Source organism: Otolemur garnettii, unplaced genomic scaffold (assembly GCF_000181295.1).
Source record: "Otolemur garnettii isolate 467f Iridium unplaced genomic scaffold, OtoGar3 scaffold00171, whole genome shotgun sequence".
NCBI lineage: Eukaryota > Metazoa > Chordata > Mammalia > Primates > Galagidae > Otolemur > Otolemur garnettii.
Window position 1 is genome coordinate 2,810,444 of NW_003852566.1, and position 24,042 is coordinate 2,834,485.

The following is a 24,042-nucleotide window of genomic DNA, read 5'->3' on the forward strand; positions in this document are numbered from 1 at the left end:
TAAGATGGAATAGTCTGGAGGTCTTACGGCAAATGGGTACGTGCTGACACAGAACCATAATGAAAACAATAACTTACAGCACTGTGTCCTTACCATGGGCGGGCACTGCTCTAAGTACTTTATGGATATTCTCTCATTTGATCTGCAAAACAACCTTTGTGTTACCTCCATTTTCCAGATGGAGAAACTGAGGCACAGAGAGGGTGAGTGCTCGGCCCAGGGGGACACAGAGACGAAGTGGAGGGACCTGGCTATCCATGACATTTCCTAGGATGGAAAAAGGCATACTGCAGAATATTATCCAATAACAGTTCCATTTATGTAAAAATTACGTCCGTGTGACGTAATTTTTATATACATATGCCAGAAGTGTATTACACACATGTCCAAAACGTTTATATATAAACACAGAATACCTGGAAAGACAAACACCAAAGTATCACTTTTTACTTTAGGTGCTTCCATATCGTTTCAATAAGGATGTACTAATTCCATTCTAAAACCTGTATCAATTCAGAGCATTTTATAACCTTGTTAGGCACTTACAACTCATATGCACCTAAAACCTTCATCAGGACTGTCTTTCCCTTCCGAGTTGCTAGTCAAGGGAAGCAGAGAGCTCTCTGCTCTCTTCAGGGGCAATGCGAGGCTATCAAGTATCAAAACCCCAACAGTGCTGCCACCCCAAGCCATGTCACCCTCACTCGATAGTCCCCAAATCCCAGCATTCCACCCTGACCCCTCTCCTGTCCACCTCCATAGTTAGGCTGTCCAACTACGTGAAGCCCATGGAGTAAAGAGTGCTCGGGACTTAACTGCGGAAGAGAAAAGCAAGATACAAATTGTCACTTCCCTTGGATTGGGACCCTGTGTGTTCCCAATTGCAATGGAAGTTTAATGCCTTCCTGACAGAGCTTAAACAAACACACGAGGATTCAAATTGGCCCAAAAGACCCAAAATATTGAACGTAATTAGTAATTGAAGAACTACAATGAAAACAAGAATGACGGAACATCTTTCACCCATGGAATTAGCAAGGACTTCACAGAAGCGATAGCATGCAGTGGTGTAAACACACAGGGCTGGGGATTCTGACTTGGGACCTGTGGGCCTGCGGGTGGATGCTTCTTTCAGGAAATCAATTTCACAATAAGTGCTATGATCTTGAAAAATGCTAAAACTTTTGACTTCCTAATTCCTTTTCAGGAAATCTAAAAAAATGATTAGATATGCAAACAAACATTTATATACAAAGATGTTCATTATAACACGATTTATAATGAAACGGAAAACCTAAACGCCCTCAAGAAAGAACATACTTAAGCAAATTAACTATTATGTTGCATATTATGAGCCATTAAAGAGTTACTGATGAAGAGTAATGTTACTCATAAAACATTAAGTGAAGAAGGAAGGATTCCAAATAACAGCGATCACACAACCATCTAAGGAAAAAGCGTCTACAGAGATGGGCATGGAAGGCAATGATCTTTTACATGAAGGGAAAATTGCAACTGGGGATAGAACCAAAGGAAACAAATATTTTTTTCCTCCTCTCTGTTTTCTGGCTTTTCAAATATTGGGGATGACAGTGCTTTTATAATGAGAATAATATACAAATTCTTTTGAGACAGAGTCTCAGTCTGTCGCCCAGGCTAGACTGCCATGGTGTCATTCATAGCTCACAGCAACCTCAATCTCTTGGGTTCAAGTGATGCTCTTGCCTCAGCCTCCTGACTAGCTGGGACTATAGGCACCCACGACAATGCCCAGCTAGGTTTTCTATTTTTAGTAGAGATGGAGTCTCCCTCTTACTCAGGCTGGTCTCCAACTCCTGAGTTCAAGGGATCCTCCTCCTTGGTCTCCCAGAGTGCTAAGATTATAGGCATGAACCACTGCATCTGGCCAGCATATATACAGGGTGGACACAAAGTTCCTATGTAATTTAAAATAGTTTAACCTAGTTAAACCGCACACAAACTTTATGTCCAACCTGTATTTTAAAAACTGCAAACACACCCTCGCTCTCCTGGAAGTGCCTCCATCTCAGGCTACCTCCTTGAGCTCCCAACTGCCCCTGTTTGGACTGGTTGCTCATGCCCTGACTCACTCTGCTCTGTTGTTCTTTGCTTCCGTCATGTCTTCTGTTCAGCTCACTTCCATTCAACATAACACACACGGCAAAGTGTCTATGCTGTACAGAGACAGCTGGTGTGAACCCAGACCCAGGGGACAAGGTGGGAGGCAGAGTCATACAGACACAGACAACCCCTCATCCCCGCCCCCATGCTGGAATAGAGCTCAGGGTTTAAAGGAAGAGCCCGCCAACCAACCAACATCCCACAATCCAAGAACAATGGAGAAGAAGAAGAAGAAGTGCCCCACAGGGGCCCCAGTGCCTGGCTTTGATATTCAAGGAGTGCAGCAACTCCCACTGGGGAGTGGGAGAAGGTGCCGGCTGAGCTGTCCCTGGATGAGAGCAGCACTCAGCAGGCAGAGGGGGAAGGACACTGCTGGCGGGGAGACTGACAGGGCGAAGGCATGGTGATGTAGCAGGTGTCAGGAATGGCAGAGAGGACAGCAAGTACCCAGGACAGGTCATAGTAGAGAAAGAAAAGTGAGGCCAAGTTGGCGAGGGCCTTGCACCGCCAGGCTACAGAACCCCTGCCTACTTCAGTGACCAAGGGACACCTCCAGGAGGCTTAAAGAGGAGACAGAGTCAGCAAGAGAGTAGCCTTTTCTTCACTGTTTGGGGTGGGGCCCAGCACATAGCCGTTTAGAGCAAGTGCAGATAAAGGGAGTTTTCACCACACATGATCCTTGGATCTACCCAAGAACCAGGGACTCCAGGCCTCTTCCTGGGGTTGTAACTGACCTTTGTCTTGAACCAGCATCTCCAGCTCCTCCCGAACGCCATCGTACCAGCTTGTGATGTCCACGTGGAGGGAGTAGTCACAGCAGGATTTGGTGTCAGCTGCTTCGTGCCACTTCTCGAAGGAGGTCAGCAGGCTGGACCCAGGATCGGGAACAACATGGTCAACTGGGGCAGAGAAATGCAAGTCAGGATGCTTAGGACCCAAGTGCCCCAGCAGCAGCCATGTCACCACCACTGCTGCCCACACTGTCACCATCACTGTCCTTTCCATCATCACTTCCATCATTGTTGTCACACTGCCATCACCATCACTAACCATAACCATCAGTAGCAATGTCATCTCCACCATCTTCAGCCTTCACCAACACCAGTCACCACCCTGTCAGAAGCAGCAGCAGCGTCACTGTATGTCCAACACCGCCACTGAGGCTTTAAATAAATTATCCTGTTTATTCCTAACAACCATCCTGTGACATGAATATCAATATCCCCACTTTGCAGATGAAGAACTGAGGCTCAGACAGGGTAAGGCACTTGTTCAAGGCCATCACAACTAGTAGGCAAAGAAGATTCCCTGGACCTGCCAGATAATCCACCCCCTTCCCCACTGGTCCACACTCCCTCCCTTGGCCCTGAATGTCAAGATGAAAAGAACCTTAGAGACTAAACAAGTTACCTTTAACATCTGTTTTTCAAAAAAATCTTAAATGTAATGTAGATCAGAAAGCGGAGCCTCCTGTCCTCTCCACCTCCCTTACTTCACACGGCCCTGCAGTCATCATCGCCCTGCACACACCCCTCACAGCCAGGCATCATGAAGAGCAGTCTCCACTCCCTCCTCCCTCCCACTCCTCCACCCACCTGCAGCGTCAGCCTTTGCTAACGTGACCCTCAGGTCTCCAGGTCTGACGGAAGCGTGCCGTCCTCACTCTCTTGGCCTCTGCCAGCATACGGAGTCATTCTTTCCTTCCCCAAACTCACTCCTTTATGGCATCCACAGCCACACCACTGTCTAGATGTTTCTGGCTTCTGTCCTACCTCCCTGGCTGCTGCTTCTCGATGTTTTTGAGCATGCTGTATCCTCTACTTGTCCACCAAGTGACTGGACCCCTTAAGCCTCGGTCCTGGAACTTTTCCTTCCTTGTACCTGCTCATTAAAATGGGCCACTTCCTCTGAGCTATACAACTCTGAATCCAGTCATGCCCTCGACCTCTCCACTGGGATGACTCAAAAGTTCCTCAAAATTAAAATGTTCAGAACCTCATCCAATGATGTCCCCTCCCCAATGGCACTTGCAAACCTGCCCCTCACTATCACCACCTGACAGCTCTACAAGCCACCAGCCACAGGTCAGCCTTGGTGCTTCCTTTCTCTCACCTCCCGCCACCCAATCCACCACCAAGTCCTGTGGACATGCCCCCTGCATGCCCTTGGAGCTGTCTACTCTTCTCACTCCACAGTGTTGAGTGTTGTGTCTACCCCTCACGTCTCAGATGAACTGCACAATCACCTCCCCACTAGTCCAGCCACATCCCATCTGGGATACTCTATCCTTGTCTCTTCAAACTTCAGAACACATCACAGCACTTCTTGCTTAAAATCCTCCAACGGCTGCCCATTGCCCATATAGAAAGAGCAAAGCCCAGTATCATCCCCATCCCATCTTCCAGTCTCAGATGACAAGATTCCACCCTCAGTTTCTGCACCTCACCCATGGGCCTTCTTGCAGCCTCTTGGCCACAGGGCCTTTGCACATGCTGCCCCGCCCAGCACCCTGCTCTTCTCCATCCTCTTTACCCAGTTAATTCTGACTCACTCAGGTCCCTGCACTGATGTTGCTTCTTCAGAGTCTTCCCTGAGTCCTTGACCTGCTATTCAAAGCACTACACACTTTTCTTTTACAGCACTAGTCACACTTTACAGTCCTATGTGTGAATGTCAGGGACTCCCTGTGAGACTCCATGCCCCGGAAAATCAGCATCATTTTTGCTTTTGTTCACCTGGCACAAAAGCCGAGTGGTGCTGCCTGGGAGAGCATGACTTTCAGTCAACACCTGCTGAATGAAGAGATGAAATGGGGCCCACATCAGACCACTGTCTGTGGTCCTTGTGGTTCTTTCATAGGCTCTTGGTGTTGCTGAAACACACATTGAAAACCGCCCTTCTGAGGTAGAGAGGTGAGGCTACAGCAGGCCTCCCCAGGGCTCACAGATGAGGAAGGATAAGGAGCAAGCAGAAAGCCCAGGGACCCTGGCTCCTTTCTCAGGCTTTGTCCCCTCCCCTGTGCAGGTACCCTGAGCCTGGAACACGCATCTCCACTTCTCAAAGCATTAGGTGCCACACGCTGCACTTAGGAGTCTCACATCTGTCTCTAAACAATGCTGGGGGCTTCATAGCACAGAACCCATGTTACAGGTGCACAAAGTTGAGGCTCAGAGAGGCTGAGTGCTGACCAGGGCTCAGATTCAAATCCCAGCAGCTGGGACCCACATCCAAATCTACCCAGGTCTCAAGCCTATGTTCCTCCCACCTTTCCAGCCAGAAACAGATCCAACAGCAGACCTTCGGAAGAGGGATCAGAAGCCAAGCCATACCCTCTTGGCTCAGGGGCCTGACCAGCTCACAAGCCATCTACAGCTCGACAGCCCAACACTCAGAAAAATATCTGCATGTGGCTGGAGCCTGTAGTCCCAGCTACTTAAGGAGACTGAGGCAAGAGAATCACTTAAGCCCAAGAGTTTAAGGTTGCTGTGACCTGTGATGCCACAGCACTCTACCAAGAATGGCAAAGTGAGACTCGGTCTAAAAAAAACAGAAGAAGATGATCTGTAATCAACTATTGCTATTTCAATAAAATCATTTATTGAAATGGAATCCAAGCAAAAAAACAGCTATTCAAACAAAACACAAATGATAACCAGGCTGCATGGGGCAGCAGAGGGAGTCTGACCACTGACCACGGTGGTAGAAGATTATCGTGTCCACCATTTTTCCTTCCTTCCCAAGTCCACCAGGGTTCACGGAGATAGTATATACTCCCTGTGACTTTGGGCTTGGCCATGTGACTGTGGCCAACCAAAGGAAGGTGGAGGTTACAGCATGAAAGTGAGGAGATGAGAGAATGAGAGCAGGAGCAAGTTTCAGCCAGGCCTCCTGTACTCTGCCACTCACCAGAACAGAATAGCTGGGGAGTCACTGGTGCCAGAAAAGGAGATCCATGGTACCCCAAATCCAATAGCTGGGCAGAGCCACTCCAGCCCCAGCCCCACCATGCAGATCCCAGAAAGAGGAAAACAAGTGTTGCTTGAGATCTGGGAGCTGTTTGTTACACAGCGTTATCACAGTATCACCACAGCACCATGGACTAATATAACCCCTTCTAAGTGTGGCACCTTGGGCCAGTGACTTCACCTCTCTGAGCATCTATTTCCTCATCTCTCGTAATACCTATGTCACTGGTTCCAAAACGTTAGCCATCTTCACATCACATTGCAGCACTGTTTCTTTGCTTTATCTCCCTGTAATCTACACCTTCTTTACTCAATACTTTAGCTTAAATCAATTCCATTTCTAAACTCTAAACACAACTTTAGTTTCCTCCTGAGCCAGGTGCCCAGGAATATCCAGCACTTGTGAGGATGCTGGTGATGAAGAAGAGTACTCATAGCTAGGTCCCTGGGGCGGGGGATGGCGCCACTCACTGATCATCGTGGTCCCGCCCGCCAGCGCAGCCTTGGTCCCTTGGAAGAAGTCGTCAGCTGCAGTCATCCCCTGGCAGGGCTTCTGCAGGTATGTGTTGACATCAATACCTCCAGGAATGACCATCCGCCCATTGGCCTCCACAATCTTCACTCCACCAGGAACAATTAAGTTCTCTCCTATTTGTCTGGAGGCAAACAACAGAGACGGCTTTGGGTTCTTGAAAGAAAAATGGAATGAGCTGTCACATATGTCACTTCGGTTCCATGTGATAAACATTTCTGAGCCAGCCCTTCTGTAGAGAGAGATAACCAGGCAGAGCCCCTGCCCTTGGGGGTAGTGGTCAGGGTGGGGGTTCACAGTCTAATGGGGAGGAATAACATGTGAGTAAAATGCTAGTGCTAGGGAGCACACAGTAGGTGGCTTCACCCAGCCTGGTTAATCTGGGAAGGCTTCCAAGGGGAGGAACTGACAGAGCTGAATCTAACCAAGGTGAGACCAGCATGTACCAAGTGGCAAAGCATTGTCTGAGTAGCCCGACATACTTTGGACTATGTAGAATCACAGACGGTTCTAATTAGAGCCTGTGACTCAGTCACCATGCTGGGGAGGTTCAACAAGTACTCTAATTAGGGGCCCGTTCCTCTCTAATATCCATCTTTCAACCCTGTGAGGTAGGAGGTATTGCACAAACAAAGGATAACAGAGCTCAGAGAGGTGTGGTGACTTGTCTGAGGTCACTCATGGAGTCAGTGATGGGCCCAGATTCAAGCCCAGGTCTTCCCAAGTCTAACATCAGGGCTCTTCCCACCAGGCTGGTGTTCCCCAGTTCCTTACATGGGATCAGCAAATTCCCTCCAAACTAGGAGTCAACTACATAGGACACCTCTATGGATCAGGAAGACCCAGTGATGGGTGCTCAATACCATGCGTGGAAGGGGAGGAGGGGGAGACAGCCAGCTCAGCTCAGTGAACTAGCACCCCCACCACCCCTGGCTTAGAATCAGCCCTGTGACTAGCATTTGATTCACTGATGCTTACTGAATTGGAGAGAAGACTCAATGACTCATAATTCCATGAATCACAGTAGCTGAAGAGTTTTTAGGAAAGCTTGCCAACTGGCCACAAAATTAAAGGATTCTTGGGGCTTAACGAAAATGAAAGAAAACAATTGTGCCCCCACATGCCAGGTGGTTCCTAAGGTCAGCATAGGGGGTCTGCAGGCTCTGTGTGTCAAAGCTACACTCTCAGCCAGCAGGATTCCTGCTCAGAGTGACCCCGGGGCCTCCTGCAAAGCCCTTGGTGCAGATACACACTCAGCCTCCCCAGTCCCCTGGGAAGAGGAGGGGCCCAACCACGCAGAGCAGCTCAGCAATGGGGCTCAGACACAAAGGAGTTTCTGACTAAGAGGAGCCACAAACACTGAGACTTGGGGATACTGCATATTTCCTGCCTTGCATCATGCACACAGCAGGCACTTAAGAAGTGCAGTTCGGCTGATGGTTTCTCATTCCATCTGTATACCCCTGAGGACCGTAGAGCCCTGTTGCGGGGCCAGCCTGGGACAGACGCGAGTGGAAGTGCTCGACTGAGACTATAGGCAGCGTATGGCTTATGGGAGTGAGCGGTGACCCCAGGCAGCGTGTGGCTCGTGGAGTGAGCGGTGACTCCAGACACGGTTCTCAGCTTTGTTTGCCCTTCATGGCTCAGCACCCCAGAGGCCCCTGCATAAAGGGGTGGTCCCCTGAGCTGTTTTCTCCACAGCTAAGCAGCAGTTGAGTTAGAAACTCTCATTTTTGAACACCCTTCACCACCCTCCCAACCCTCAAACTCCTTTTATCCCCTTTCTGGCTCCAGGCTGTCTATCTGCGACTGACCCCAACGTCCTCCCCACCTGACAGTCCAGATCCATCTATTTATACCTTTCCTAATCAGTACTCCTCAGCACCTCCTCCATCCCAAGAAGGGTGCAGGGCCCCTGGGCAAGATGGCCCATGAGGTAAGGTCCCTGGAGGAGAGGGCAGGCTGGAGGGACAGAGGGATGCACCCCTCACCATCTCGGGGTCAGGGAAGTCTTCCTGGAGGAAGAATCACATGAGCGAGCCCCAGAGGGACACGCAAGAGGGAAGGAGAAGGCAGAACGTGGGGGGTGCACTCCAGGGAGAGCTCTTATGGGCACAAGGTTCCCAGGGGAGCAGCCTATCAGATACTGGGAGCCCACACAAGCCACGAGAGAGCAGGGAATGAAGCTGGAGGGGGGAGCTGGGCTTGAAGTCGTCAAGGCCTCTGATACAATTTGGATGCTTGGACCCTCCAAATGGCATGCTGAAATTTGAGCCCCAGTGTCAGAGGTGGGACCTGGCGGGAGGGGTTTGGGTCATGGTGGGGAGGACCCTCAGAACAGTCTGGGAGTAATGAGTGATTTCTGTGCTCCATGAGTCACCAGCAGAGCTGCCTAGTAAGGAGCCGGCACCTTTTGCCCCCTCCCTTGCTCCCTCCTTCTCATGTGCCAGCCGTGCCTCATCTTCCCCCGTGAGTGGAGGCTCCCTACAGCCTTCCCAGGAGCAGATGCCAGTGCCCTGCTTCCTGCACAGCCTGCAGAACCATAAGCCAAATTCACCTCTTTCTTTACAGGTTACCCAGCCTCAGGTACTTCCTTTATGGCAATGCAAGTAGACTTGAGACAGCCTGGGACTAGGGCTGGGGTTGGGCAGACGGGAGGCAGGGAGGGCCCCACTGTCCCGGCCAACCCTCTTTACTGGGTGCTTTGCAAACGTGGCCTCTTCTAATGCTCCCAGTAATCCACAGCCTCCTCTCGCCATGTTCCTCTCCTCGTCCTTCTCCTCTTCCTCATCCGTTAAGCCTATGTGGGCCCCGGGATGATGCTGTCAGCAGGACCCATCTCTGTCTGACCTTCACCGCTCTGATTCACCTCTGACTTTCCTTCCTGTGCCACCACCCACGCTTGAGCCTGAGACAGTGTCCTCCTCTCTTCCTCCAGATCCCAGGGGAAGAGGCTGAGCTGCAAGTGAATCCAGGGCATTCTTCACACTCCCAGAAAGAGAACCTCATTGCTCCACTGCAGACCAAATTCATGTTGAAGTCCCAACACCCTACCCCATGACTGTCTTTGGAGATGGGACCTCTAAGACAGTAATTAAGGTCAAATGAGGTCATAAGAGTGGGGCTCTAATCCACTAGAAGCCATCCTTTTAAGAGAGAGACACCAGGGCTGTGCATGCACAGAGGCACCATATGGACACACAGGGGAGAGGTGCTATCTGCAAACTACAGAGAGAGATCCCAGGAGAAACCAACCCCAATGGCACCTTGATCCAAGACGTGCAGCCTCCAGAAATGTGAGAAATAAGGTTCTGCTGTCTAAACGGCCCAGCTGTGGCATTCCCACGGCAGCCCAAGCACACTGAGACACCTGGGTTGTCATAAGTAGGGCTAAAAGGGAGCCAGCAGGAGGAAAGGAAAGGAAACACATCTTATCTTTCGTTGCCAAGGCTGGGTCTGGAAGCTACACATTCCTCCTGTCTCCTCTGATCCCCTCAACCCAACTCCAGAAACAATAAGCAGGTAGAAGATGAAACAGCTGTGAATTCAGTCAGCTGTTCTGGGGTAGAACTGGGGCCTTGTCCTAACTCACACCCTATAACGTGAGGCCAGCCCTAGGCAGCACTGGCCTGCTGCTTCCAGAACAATAAAACAGTGGTCAGCACCTGCACTTCACAGCCTGGGTGTGAGCATCACATGAGATGGGCTGCCGCCCTGCGTGGCAGAGTGCCTGGCACGGGGGCCACCCAACAAATGCCAGCTCCTTCCCCACCCCCGGCTTGAACCTCCCCCAATCTCCCTGAGGTCTCTACCCCTGACACACAGGACCACAGCACAGATGCTCTGGGGCAGAACTCCAGCCTTCCAAGCCAGGCAGCCTAGGGACACGGGTTCCTTAAAAAGGTCTATTTAGGTCAACCCACTTTATAAGTCCATCTTCCAAGTAGACATCAGCGTAAAAGGACTGGTCATCGTTGATGATTCGTCCACCTTTGATGAGGAGTCGGTCACTCTGAAAAGAGAAACAAAGTATTCAGGATTACTGAGGAAAAGCCAAGAGGCATATTTTATTTTTAACTTTAATATAAACATCCTCAAATATTTTCAAAAGTAAAGAAATGGCATAAAAGAAAGCCCAGCCCTGTCAGCCCCCACCCAGCTTCCATACTCCACCATCCTCATGTCACTTACTTCTCCCTTTCCTAAAAAACTTTGTTCTGTTTTTGCCGATGTATTTTAAAACAATTCCCAAGCACTTGATCATTCCACCTATAAATACTTCAGTGTGTACCCCTAACAGTGAGGGGCTTTTTAAATAGACATACCTGGCTCGGCACCTGTGGCTCAAATGGCTAAGGTGCCAGCCACATATACCTGAGCTGGTGGGTTCAAATCCAGCCCAGGCCCACCAAACAGCAATGACGGCCGCAACCAAAAAATAGCCAGGCGTTGTGGTGGGCGCCTGTGGTCCCAGCTACTTGGGAGGCTGAGGCAAGAGAATCGCTTGAGCCCAGGACTTAGAGGTTGCTATGAGCTGTGATGCCATGGCACTCTACCCAGGGTGACAGCTTGAGGCTCTGTCTCAAGAAAATTAAATAAATAAATAAATAAATAAATAGACATACCCATAATCCATTATCCCAACTAACACAATTACCAGTCAATAATCAGATGCTGTTGCATTTTAGTCGATTGTCTCACAAATGCCTTTTTCTTTTTTTGAGACAGCGTTTCACTTTGTTGCCCAGGCTTGAGTACAGAGGTGTGATCATAACTCACTGTAGCCTCCAACTCCTGGGCTCAAGAGATCCTCCTGCCTTGGCCTCCCAAGTAGCTATGACTAATAGCTCCAACCACAATGCCTGGCTAGTTTTTCTAGTTTTAATTAGAGATGGGGTCTCGCTCTTGTTCAGGCTGGACCAGTGTCTCTCAGCGGTTGGTAGGTTTGGATCAGGATCCACCCCAAGTCCCCACACTGCACCTGCCCCTGCGTTCTCTGTAGTCTCTATTAACATCTGCACCATCCCGTCCTCCCTTTTGAATGTCATTCATTTGTTGAAGAAACTGGGCCATTTGTAGAAAAAGAATTTCTCAAGGCATTATTAAATATGACACTGATAAACTTAGAGGCATTTTAAAAGATAGTAAAAAGACTAAAAAAAGACCCACTCCTCCTATACAGTTTCCAACTGACATTCAGATGTTTCCCTTCTTTCTCCTGTTTTCCATGGTGTGGCCCCGATGCACACATCCTCTCACACATCCAGGTGACCTTCAGTGACTGGCTGTGTCTCAGCTCCAAGCTGAGGGTCAGGCCCTGAGTAGCCAAAGAGAACCCAGAACAGAACTGGAATCAATGCTCATGGGATGGACAGATGGAGAGACGGATGTTCAATAAGTCCTGGTGGAGTATATGGGGTTCAGGAGGAGAAGGGGATCCTGCATGGGAGCCACGTAAGGCACACACAGATCTAGAAAATAGGTCCAGACAAGCTGGACCAAAAAATAGAGTGGTAAGGGGAAGGCCAGGAAGGCAGATGCAGAGTGCTCTGTGCAGAGAGAATACTGTGTGACACCCGGAGACCAGCAGGTTATAGGAACCAAAAGCACACAACTCTGTCCCTCATGCATTTTCCACAAGTATATCCCAACTTATTACATATTCCTTATAGCAATAATTTTTAAATGGCTACAAAATAGTCTATCTTATGAATACATAATAAATTTTTCAATTATTCCTCCATTGTAAGATATTTCACAGGGTTGTATATTGCTGCAGTGAACACCTTTGTGCACAAACTTTTCCCTTAATTTGGTGGAATTGTTAGGCGGGATTCTCCAAAGCTTAACAACTGAGTCAAACAGCATAAACCTTACTATGGCCTTTGTAAAGACAACCAAAGTGCTTTCTAAAAGTAACTGCCACATTCTGTGCCCAAGGACACTAAGCACTCTGTGTATCATTGATATTTGTTCATTTAAATTTCCTGAGAGCTGAGAATTCCTTTCCATGTGCTTATTTGCCTTTTGTCTCCAAGGTGGAGGTGTGGTGATGAGCAAAACATAGCGTCTGCCCCAGAACCATCTCTTGGGTTGGGGAGAGAGAAGTAGACAGAAGAGTCCCACACAGCTACATAGGAAGGAGGGGGCTCTGGGGGTGCCCTGCAGTGGAGCCCGCCTTGAGGCTGAAGGCTGGTGGACAGATGAATGATGGGTTGATGGAGGAAAGGTACACTGTCCATCTGATAAATAAATCCATTCAAGAGTGCAGACTGCTCTGGCTAACGCTGTGGGCAGCTAGGCCAGATCCTGACAGAGCCCTCAGAGGAAGAATATATACAGGGCACCTCAGAGTGGCCCCTTGCACCAGGTCCCAATGGTCCTACGGCATCCACCATAAGAGGTGTGCAGAGGGCACTCTGCACACCCAATGAACAGTTTAGCCCAAACTAAGGAATCTGGGAACTTTCTGAGCACAAACCGATCACACAGCTGGGCACTCAGAGCCCTCTGGTGTGTTCCTGTATCAGGAGTACGTTTCCCTCAGAGTGAAAGCGGAGACTGGCTAGGATCCCAGTTAATCTGGAATCCCACTGTCTTGGCAAGTTTTATGGTCTAAGCCCATTCAAGGCCCTGATCAATGTCACTTGTCTGAGACCCCTCCCCTTCGACACCACAAGCCACCACCCCAGCAGCAGTCCACCCTCACCTACTTCATGTGTTCATAGTACTCGTCATAGTACATTTGACACACTACATATACATTTGCATGCCTGTCTAAAATGTGACTTGCCCTACCGGAGTCAGAGCTTTGGTGTGTTACTCCACTGGCAGTGCAGGGCACAAGTCCACAAGGGACTAATGGCACATGCACCCATGGGGCTGGTGCCACCTGGAGCTTGCCTACCAGCTGTCTTGACTAGGCTGTTAGTTTCATGTGAGCACAGACTTTGCCTGAGTCTTCGCTCCTGCCACCTGGGACCTAGGCTGCATGCTAGGTGGACGGATGATGGATGGGTGATAGACAGATGGGTGGATAGACAGATGAATGATGGATGGATAGATGAATGAATGGGTAGGTGGGTAGGGAGATAGATGGATGGATGTGTGGGCGAGTGGATGGATAGATGGATAAGTAGGTGGGTGGATAGATGAATAAATGGGCATGTGGGTGGATAGATGGATAGATGGATAGATGGGTAGGTGGGTAGGTGGATGGATGGATGAATGGATGGATGACTAGATGGATGGAAAAAGAGTAGGTAGATAGGTGAATGGATCGCTGGATAAGTGGGTGGGTGGGTGGGTGGATGAATGGATGAATGAATGGATGGATAAATGAGTAGTTGGATGAATGAATGGATGGACAGATAGATAAGTGGGTGAGTGGGTAGATGGATGACCAAACTGATTCTTAAAAGATGAACAGGTGGGCAGTGCCGATGGCTCAAAGGAGTAGGGTGCCGGCCCCATATGCCGGGGGTGGCAGGTTCAAACCCAGCCCCGGCCAAAAACTACTAAAAAAAAAAAAAAAAAAAAGATGAACAGGTGAGGGTGGACAGGAAGGCACCATAACCATGATTCAAGAGTAGTGTGCAGCAACCCATTGTATTCTCCAGAATGAGGGTCTCAGAAAGAAAGAGCTTCACGTTCAGTTGCTCCCAGGCCTATTCCTAAAATAGAAGCCGGGCATGATCTGTGCATCCCCAAGAGGAGACTCACCAAGTCCTCTGGATGAGACTAAACTCAGGGTCAAGGGAGAGATGGAGCTGGGAGGCATCTCCAAGCAGCACAGATGAGCTGGCACACAGGTTTCCAACCTCAGTCATCTGCAGATGGTGCATGACTTCTGGGATGTGGCCCCCCTAAGGCAGCTGTCTGCCTGTTACATTTAATAGTGGGCTTTCTGGGCTCAGCCTGAAAGGTAGTACTTTAATCCACTGTGTGCCAGAAGATTGGCCCCAACCTGCCCTGCTCTTCCTCGTATCAGATGGTGAAGCTTGTGTTCCAATTCACACCCTCCCCCACCACCATCAGACACCATGTGCAGGACCCCCCTCCACACTCTTGGTGTGTCTTAAACGCCAGTATATTTCTGGAAAAAAAAAAAAAAAAGCTCACAACAAGGCAGAAGCTGACGTGACTTCTTCACATTCTTTCTTAAAATTGGTAGTTCCTTTGCCCTTTAATTGGCATTTTCAAAGCCATGTTCTTTAGAAACCTTGGTTAGAAGGCTTTGGGTAGACACTGTCCCAGAAAGGAGTTCCCTGGTGCAGTGAGTTTAGAAAATTCTTGTTGTACAGAAAAAATGATAGTCTTGATGGCAGAACTTCTCAGACCCCTTCCTCTGCTGATGTGTGACGTGAATAGTTAAAAGGGGGACTGAGATTACATATTCTCACAGCTTAGATCCCTTCATGCTATGGAAAATCTGAGAAGATATTTCCCATGAGAGACACCTTAGGAAATGTGCCTTGGGAGAGTTGTATTCTTTGTGACTGTTGAAACTGAGCAGTTCTCAGGGAAGGTGAGGCCTGACCCAACCTAGAAGGGAATAAGATCCAGAGACAGATGTGAATTCCTGCCCTGCACAAGTAACAAGAGTGCAGATTAGACCCAAGGTTTCCTAACTTCCTGTCCAGTGTTGGGGCCACCAAATCACACTTCTGTCACATTTTAAAACATTCTCATATTCTAGAATCCATGACATCTCACAGAAGATAGAACTTAAAAACACCCAAGTTCTGTGATCTAAGGACCTTGCACTTGAGGCTCCCGTTTTTACGCATGAAATCTGAGAGTAAAAACTCACAGAACTGTATGCCAAAAACAGCAAATTTACCACATGTGTATATATAATGTTCTTTAATGTATATTCTTAAAATTAATAACATAAAATTCCCACACTGGAAAAATAATATGGGCACAGCCTGTTGCCTGTCACAGGATTTCCGTGAGGGGTAAGCAGTGAGCAGATGTGAAAAATGACAAGCTCTGAACAAAAATTCCTACTTACACACTTTGAGGAAAACAAAATGCCTAGCAAAAAATGCAACAAAAACCTAACAGCTGAGTTTGTTAGCAAGGGCATGCCAGGGACTGCCAGTTTACTCCCTGGTGACAGCAGTGACCTAAAAGCAAATTTTCCTCAGTATAGCTCATCTCCTCACTTCAGTATCACATGAGAGCAAAACACTCCAAGTCACACAGATGTAGGTTCTGACCTTCATCCTCCTTATTATCCATGTTTGGCTGCTCTGGGTCTCAGTTTCCCCATCTATACAGTGGGGATCATTGGCTCTTCTTCCCAGGAGTGTTTGTGAAGTGCCCTGCACAGGCTTGGCAATTGGTCAGCATCCTGATGTATGTGCTGTTTATTCTCTGCCGTGTTCTGTAGCAGGAACTCTGCTTGCTAAAAAGATCTTAAAGGAAGGGGTTCAGACAGCTAAAAGAAATAGCTCTGGATGTGAGGGAAACTGAGTCATGGGCAGCCAGGTATGGGAAGGCTGCAACAGAGGAGGTGCTGGAAGAGCACAGAGGTGGCCTCCACTCCAGCCCTTCTGGGGGAAGGTGCATATTCTGGGCTTGAAGAGCAAGTAGCATTAGCCACATGGCAAAGGCGAGAAAAGATTCCGGGAGAGGGAAACATACACACAGAGAGAGAAGATAGGCAGGAAAGGAGTGCTTGGGGGACTCAGAGTGCTTCCTCTGGCTGAAGTGTTACCTCCAAGTGAGGAACTTACAGAGGTCCACAGGTGCCCGGTCCCAGGGACTCCAAAGCCACCCAGAGACAGGAGTCTGGGCTCCATTTGCGTCACGTCAGGGAAGAACTCACACAGAGAAACATTCTGAGCTCAGATATCACATGAGGCTAGGTGAAGTGGCTCACACCTGTAACCCCAACACTCTGGGAGGCTGAGGCGGTTGATCCCTTGAGCTCAGACATTCAAGACCAGACCGAGCAAGAGTGAGACCCCGTCTCTACTATAAATAGAAAGATTAGCTAGGCGTTGTAGTCCCAGCTACCCAGAAGGGTGAGGCAAGAGGATCACTTGAACCCAGGAGTTTCGGGTTACTATAAACTATGATGCCATAGCACCCTACCCAGGGTGACAGAGTGAGACTCTGCCTCAAAAACAAAACAAAACAAAAAAGACGTCACGTGACACCAGGCAAAAGTGGAAGAAGGTAACTGATCATCCTAATTTTCTTCTCAAAGATGGGATTTCTCAGGAAGAGTAAATGGTGGCCAACGCTGAAGCATGTTCTCAAAGACTTTAAAACTCTTCACGTCCTCTGACCCAGCAATTTAGTGCTGGGGAGTTGTCCTCAATAAAATATTCAAACAGGCTGAAAGAATTATACACAAAGATGTGGCCCAGAATCAGTTATGATGGTATAATCACATGACTAATGGGGCAGCATTCAACTACTAAAGTATTTTCCAGAAGTTTCAAGGACAAACAAAAGTGCTAGATAATAAAATGTTAGGAGAAAAGGCAAACACAAAACTATCTGGGAATAACTCAGGGAGAAGGGGATCTTCTGGGAGAAACTGACTTCCCCCATGGAGACTTTGGGGTACCCTCCCGGTCCTCACTGCGGGTGCACACCCCTCTCCCACCGTGTCCATCACTCCTAATGATCACTGTCCATGTGCCTTCTCCTGGCGAGCTGGACATCCCTCTATGGACAGGGAAGCCTGTGTGTTTCATCCCTGTATCATCAGGGACCAGCTTTACTCTGGATTTAGCAAATGTTTGCTGAGCAGGAGGGTAGGGGGTGCAAGAAATGGAGGAAGAAGAAAGAATGTTTGAACAGAGGAAGTGAAAAAGAAAGAAAAGAAGGATCAGATAAAAGAATGATCACCAGGGGTGGGGCCTGTGGCTCAAGGGAGTAAGGCGCTGGCCCCATATGCCAGAGGTGGCAGGTTCAAACCCAGCCCCGGCCAAAAACTGCAAAAAAAATAAAAAATAAATAAATAAATAAATAAAACATACCATTCCTTTAAAAAAATAAGAATGATAATGAGGAAAGGAAAGGCAGAAAGAAGAGGAAAGAAAGAAAGGGAAGAAAGGGGAGAGGAGAGAGACGAGCAGGAAGAGATGAAAGAGTGGACCGACACATGATAAATATCTCTTTTCTGCTTTTAAAAATTCCCTGAAATCCTACCCCGACTGGCAGGGAACAGGTTGCTAAGTGCAAAGCCTGTGTAATACAGAAGATGCTTAAAGGCCCCCTTGCAAGGGGTCCACCAAAACCCTGTGCTGGGCAGAGATGGTGTTTCTACTGCCAAATGCCTGGTGAGTCAGAGGAGCATCCAGGCGAGAGGAAAAGCTTCTTATCCAAACCTACTATTATCTCCTATTCATCCCCAACTGGGAGGAGAGATCTGATGTAGGCAGGACACTTTTGTTCTTTTCACAAGCATTAAGGGTTCTGTTGAGCTCTGCTTATGAAAATTAGCCTTTAAAACTCGAAGCATTCTCATCCATAAAAATAGCAAAATAAACAATCATGAGCCCCACTCAGTAGGGAAAGTTCCTGAGCACAGTGAATTGTTTGCAACCCTGTCTGCTCCTGAGTTCTGCACTCCCTCTGTCATGGTGGGAATAAAATCTGTCATCTCCACCATGAAGGCGGCTGTCAGAAGGTCTATAAAGTCAATAAAGGTCTGGAGATCCTCAGAAGAAAAGAAGAGATGCTGTTCTTATCAAATCAACACTTATCCAGAAATCACTGGTTTAAGCAACATCCCTGCTGGGAAAATAGCAGAGAACTAAGGTTGTTATTACAAAGACAGCAAAAGGCAGTGGTTATGTCATCAAGGAGGGAACATTTGAACTGAGTTCTAAAATATTAGTAGAAGTTCACAAAGCTGGAAATATGAGGAGAAGGGGACTGCTCCAGAAAATAGTGCATAGCTAGGCAGGGTGTTCCGAAAGTTTCAGATTGCTGTGTAGGTGAGAAATAGACTGGGGGGGTGGAGCAGAAAGGGTGGGGAGAGGTTGCTGTCCGCAGTCCTGAAGCACCACCGGGCACTGGGACAGGGAGGTTTCTCCAAACTCGAGGATGCTGAAGATCCCTCAGCCTCCTACTCATCCAGCCTTACAGTTTTTTAGTGCTTTCCTTTCTCAGCTTTTTGGCAAATTTTTAGTCTTTGATCCTCATAGAACCAAAATTGTCATGACATTTCACAATGGAGGTAGCCAGCTTCAAGTACCTTCAGGTCTTAGTATCTCCCTTCCAATGCTTTAATTCTCCCACCCCAGGAGGCTGGGGGGAGGCCCAGTGACTCCCATGTTCCCCCTACATGCTCCACTAATGCAATAACTGGAATCTGGGTCAATGAGCAGATGAGTGTCAACACAGGGTCTCAGAGGTCATGCAAATTTGCATGAGGTTGCCAGTTCCTCAGTGGGAAGGGCAGGAAAGCTCACGGTAACTAAATGACTGGTCTCTTCTGGAGAGATGAGAAATCCCTCTTTCCAAAGAGCAATAGGAAAATGAGCCTCAAAGAGATTAGAAAAGCTTCATTTTAGTAGAAAAGTATTTGTCCAAGTATAGAATGCAGGTTGGACTGCTTTCTTTTAAGACAAATGAGATGTGAAGGTGAGTTTTCAAAGTTATTACTCCTTCAAATCCCACAAGCCACTGAGGTTTAGGCTCATGTTTTGCAACCCAGAAATTTGGCAGGATAGGTAGGAATTTCCCCACCCCCGACACACAACTCACAGCATAGCACCATGGTCAGGCTAATCCTCAAAATGCTCAGGAGCTGCCTGTTGAGAATTCCAATCTAGGTGTTTTTATCAAGGCTCTCACTTACCAGATCTAGACTATGGGCCAGGAATTTACACTGTTTTTGTTGTTGTTGTTGTTGTTTGCAGTTTTTGGCCAGGGCTGGGTTTGAACCCGCCACCTCCTGCATATGGAGCCGGTGCCCTACTCCTTTGAGCCACAGGTGCCGCCCGGAATTTACACTGTTAACAAACATCCCCAAATAATTTCAAAATAGACTCTCTGGCAGGTTGTGTTTATTCATTCACAGCTCCTCCTGCCCTCCCACCTTGCCATGCCTGGATGTGGCTGCACTGCAGCCCTTACTCCACTGACTGTGGGTCAGATCCAGAGAATGAGAGAGGCCATAGCATCCCAGACCCAGCACAAACAGCTTTTAAGAGTCAGGTGGAGTTCATCAGAGTCACCTCTGCCAGGAAAACTGCATGGGCCAAGGAATTGCAGCCTCAGAATGAGGGGCCATGAGGAGTCTACCTGACCCAAACAGAAGCCTGAAGACAATCTATCTGAGCCTGGTTAAGTGTCTACCCTCCGCAAACCCCAATCAAATAAATATTTAATAAATATTTGTTGTTATAAGCCACAGCATTTAAGACGTGTTTGCTATGCAGCATCACTGCATCAAAGCCAATTAATACACTGTTGAGATTATGTGCTGGGATCCACAGGAATTGCTGCCTGAGAGGTCTTCTAGATCAAATACTTTAAACTTTGATGACTTGGTTCCTCCTCACTCCAAAAGCTCCCCCCCCCCAGCTCTCCCATCCAGCCCCCTCACAGCCTCAATCGCTGCCATCCACCCTAGCCTCACACTCACATTTATGCACAGGACCAGCCCACTGGCTTTTATTTTGCCTCAGGGGACAGCCTGTCAGCTTGAGGCCCTCTGCCACACTATCTGAGAATGCAACCCAGGAAGTGACAACAGATATGAGACTGAATCTAATTAACACATATTTGCCCTCCTCTCTCATAAGTAGAGGGCAGGGTGTCTTTTCCACCTGAATTAGAAATACAGGTGGTCCCCACGGATCTCAGGTCTTTTCTGTGAGCTCAGGCCTGTTGCCATGACAACTGAAGTTATAACAGCCCCATCATACTTGAAAACATTCAGGAAATACTCTGTAATGAATTGACTACCTGACTTTAAAATAACACATCCCTATCTTTTGTGTCTTAGGACATGATCAATTCTGGAGTATGATCCATGGGTTGAAGAGAAGAATGTATATTCACTGGCTTTGGGATGGTATGCTCTGTATATGTCTATTAAGCCCAATTGTTCTAGGGTCTCATTTAAGTCCCTTGTTTCTTTGTTTCGTTTCTGTTTAGAGAATCTGTCCAGTTCTGTCAGAGGAGTGTTAAAGTCCCTAGCTATTATGGTATCATAGGATATCATATTTTTCAGAACAATTAGGGTTTGTTTCATTAATCTGGGAGCCTTTAAGTTGGGTGCATATATATTTAGAATTGAAATGTGCTTTTGTTGTTTTGTTCTCTTGATCAGTATATAGTGACCATCTTTGTCTTTCTTAAATTTAGTTGCTTTAAATCCTCTTGAATCTGAAAATAACATTCTGATCCCCTCCTTTCTTCAGATTTCCATTCGCCTGAAATATTGTTTTCCAACACTTCACCCTTAGTCTTGTTTTGCCCTTCAAGGTTAGGTACATTTCCTAGAGACAGCATATAGATGCCTTTTTTTTTTTTTGTTCGGGGCCATGTTTGAACCTGCCACCTCTGGTATATGGGGCCAGCGCCCTATTCCTTTGAGCCGCAGGCACTGCCCAAGGCTTGTGCTTTTTTTAACCAGTCAGTCAGCCTATGCCTTTTCAGTGGGGGAATTCAAGCCATTCACATTTATTGAGAGAACTGACAAGTGTGGTGGAGTTCTACTCATCTTATTTTGTGAAAGTCCATTGCTTAGTTTTATCCTGTGCACTATTGTGAAAGGAACTATTAGTCCTTTAGTTTCTTGTTGTGGCAAATCTCCTCAATGTTTCCATGTCAAAAAAGAGTTGATGTCGCCATTGGATTTGAAGTTTAGGTAAGCATGATACAGAATCCTAGGCTGAAAGTTGTTTTGTTTAAGAAGGTTAAAGATAAATAACCACTTGCTTCTGCCTTGAAAAGTTTCAGCTGAAAATTTCACTGTCACCCTGATGGCTCTGCCCCTGTAGGTCAACTGGTGCTTATTCCTGGCTGCTTACAAAATTTTCTCTTTCATTTTGACCGTGGCCAGGTTCATTACAATATGTCTTGAAGAGGCTCTGTTTGTGTTGAGATGACCTGGGCTTCAATATCCCTCTAAAAGGAGTGTGTTGAAATCTTTAGTGACACTCCCTCTAAAAGGAGTGTGTTGGAAGATTTAGTGGGAAATTTTCATTATGATATCCTCCAGTAGGGCTTCCATTCCTTGGGATGGTTCCTCCTCCCTTAGGGATACCTATAATTTGTATGTTTGAATGCTTACTGAAGTCCCGTAATTCTCTAAGTGATTGTTCTGCATCTACTCTCTTCTTTTCCGCCTCTTTAAATGTCTGAGTTAGCCCAAGAACCTTATCCTCTACCTCTGAGATTCTTTCTTCTCTGTTATTGATAGTTTAGTTTCCACTGCATCTGTAAGTTCCCTGAGTGACTTCTTCAATTCCTTAAGCTCTTATATCCTTTGTAATTTCATCACGTCTTTCATTCATTCCTTGGGTCAGTTTTTGTATTTCCTTTTGGTGATTTTCCACTTCTCCTTCAATCCCTTCATTGTTTTTGCTATCCATCCTCTAAATTCCCTTTCTGTCATTTCCATAATTTCTTTACAGGTAAGGTCCTCTGTGGTAGCTGTGGGTCCTCATGATCCCTTGGGAGGTTTGATCTGTCCTGTTCTTTCACGGTGCCGGAATTTTTTGTTGGTTCCTCCTTATGTGTGTTTTCTTCTTCTTCACTTCTTTCCCCTCACTTCCTCCTTCTCTTTAAATTTCCTTGTTTCTGTGCTTAGATGTTGGAGCAGCCTTTTAGTACAGGGACAAAAGAAGAGAAAAGAGAAAAGAAAGAAAAAGAGAAAAAAGGAGTGAAAGAATAAAAATTTTAAAAAGAGAGAAAAAGGATGGAAAGAGAAAGGCAGAGTAATAGTGATGTTTGGAGGGCACTTTGACCCCGGCCACAGTTCCAGGACTCTGTGGGGCCAGGCCTGGTCGGTCTCTCAAGGTCAGAAGCTCCCTCCCAGCCTGAACAAAAGCAAGACCCCCACCTCTGCCAAACATAGAAGAAAATCAAAAGAACACATCCCCATCATGACCCCAAGAGTGGGCAGAGCCCCCACACTGCCCATAGGAGAGTGACACTAACATGCCATCTATGCCTTGATCCTTTTTTGTGTTTCCTGGTCTCTGCTTCTTGCCTTATACAAAGAAATCAGAACAGAAACTCATTGCTTCAAGAAATTCACACTCCTTGAGCTCATACTAAGTGTCAGTTCTGTATTTTTCACTTTTAATTCTTACATCACCTGAAGAATTGGGTATGAGGGCTACAAATGAGGAAAGTCAGAGAACTGACATAATCTGCCTGAGGTCACACAGCTGAGAGATGGTACAGCCACCTCTACCATGAACACCCCCACCTCCTGGTGGTCAGCCCAGTGTAGTGGTAGGTGGGGGTGAAGGTGATCTGGGTAGGGGTACTGGTTAATGTGTGTGAAATTCAGTTTCCCCCTCTGTAAAATGGGGATGAGCAGCATAGAACACAGTGGCCTACTCAGCCATTTGTCAGGCCAATACTCCATGCCTCATACCTTGCCTGCCCTCCTCACAAGATTGTCATGAATGTGCTCAAAAGAGGGTAAGGCAGATCGAAGGCTCAGGACTCTCCAGGGGAAAGACACTGAACACAGAGACCTATTCACCTATAAACATTGATGATGTCTCCAGCTGTCCAGCTACTTTCATACCTATTATCTCATTTCATGCTCATTTAACAAAGAGGCAATGTGAGTGGATGGCCAAGGACACAGGCACAAAGGCCAGACTGGCTGGTCTTTATCTGGCCCCACACCACCAAACCCTGTAATGACGGTGAGGTCACCTCTCTGTGCTTGAGTTTCCTGTCTATAACACAGAGGGAAATTTTGAAAATTAAATAAATTAACACAGAGATGGCACTTCAAACAGTACCTGATTTTTAAAGTCCTAGCAACACAGGGAGACAGATCTCATTAAAATGCTCAGTTCGACCCTCAGCTTCTCTCTAACCTTCTACCCCAAACCTAACTCTTTTCTAGATTGTGTTGTATCTACTCTAGAAATGTTTTCCAACATCCCTGCTAATTTCTACCTCCCACTGCACCTGCCCCAGGTCAGCCCCCACCCGTCTCCCCCTGCACCTGCCCCAGGTCAGCCCCCACCCGTCTCCCACTGCACCTGCCCTATTCAGCCCTCACCCGTCTCCCCCGCTGCCTACCTTGTGCCCTCCACATGGCAGCCAGAGTGACTATCTCTAAAACACAAATCCCATGCCGTCTCCCACTGCACCTGCCCTATTCAGCCCTCACCCTGTCTCCCTGCTGCCTACCTTGTGCCCTCCACATGGCAGCCAGAGTGACTATCTCTA

The 24,042-nt window shown here is 47.6% G+C and overlaps 1 protein-coding gene across 3 annotated transcripts in view; it reads right to left on the reverse strand.

Moving 5' to 3' along the window:
• The window catches only part of CRMP1 (collapsin response mediator protein 1), a 100,477-nt gene that overhangs the window by 62,285 nt on the left and 14,150 nt on the right, over window positions 1-24,042 (reverse strand). For 2 of the 3 annotated variants that reach the window (XM_003800192.2, XM_003800193.2), the window contains exons 2-4: window positions 10,563-10,651; window positions 6,579-6,763; window positions 2,877-3,041 (exon numbers count right to left, since the gene is read on the reverse strand). In XM_003800192.2, the coding sequence (XP_003800240.1) occupies window positions 2,877-3,041; window positions 6,579-6,763; window positions 10,563-10,651 (439 nt within the window). Of the gene's footprint in view, window positions 1-2,876; window positions 3,042-6,578; window positions 6,764-10,562; window positions 10,652-15,405; window positions 15,429-24,042 lie in introns of those variants that run through there. The other variant, XM_012811638.2, reaches the window with a different exon arrangement.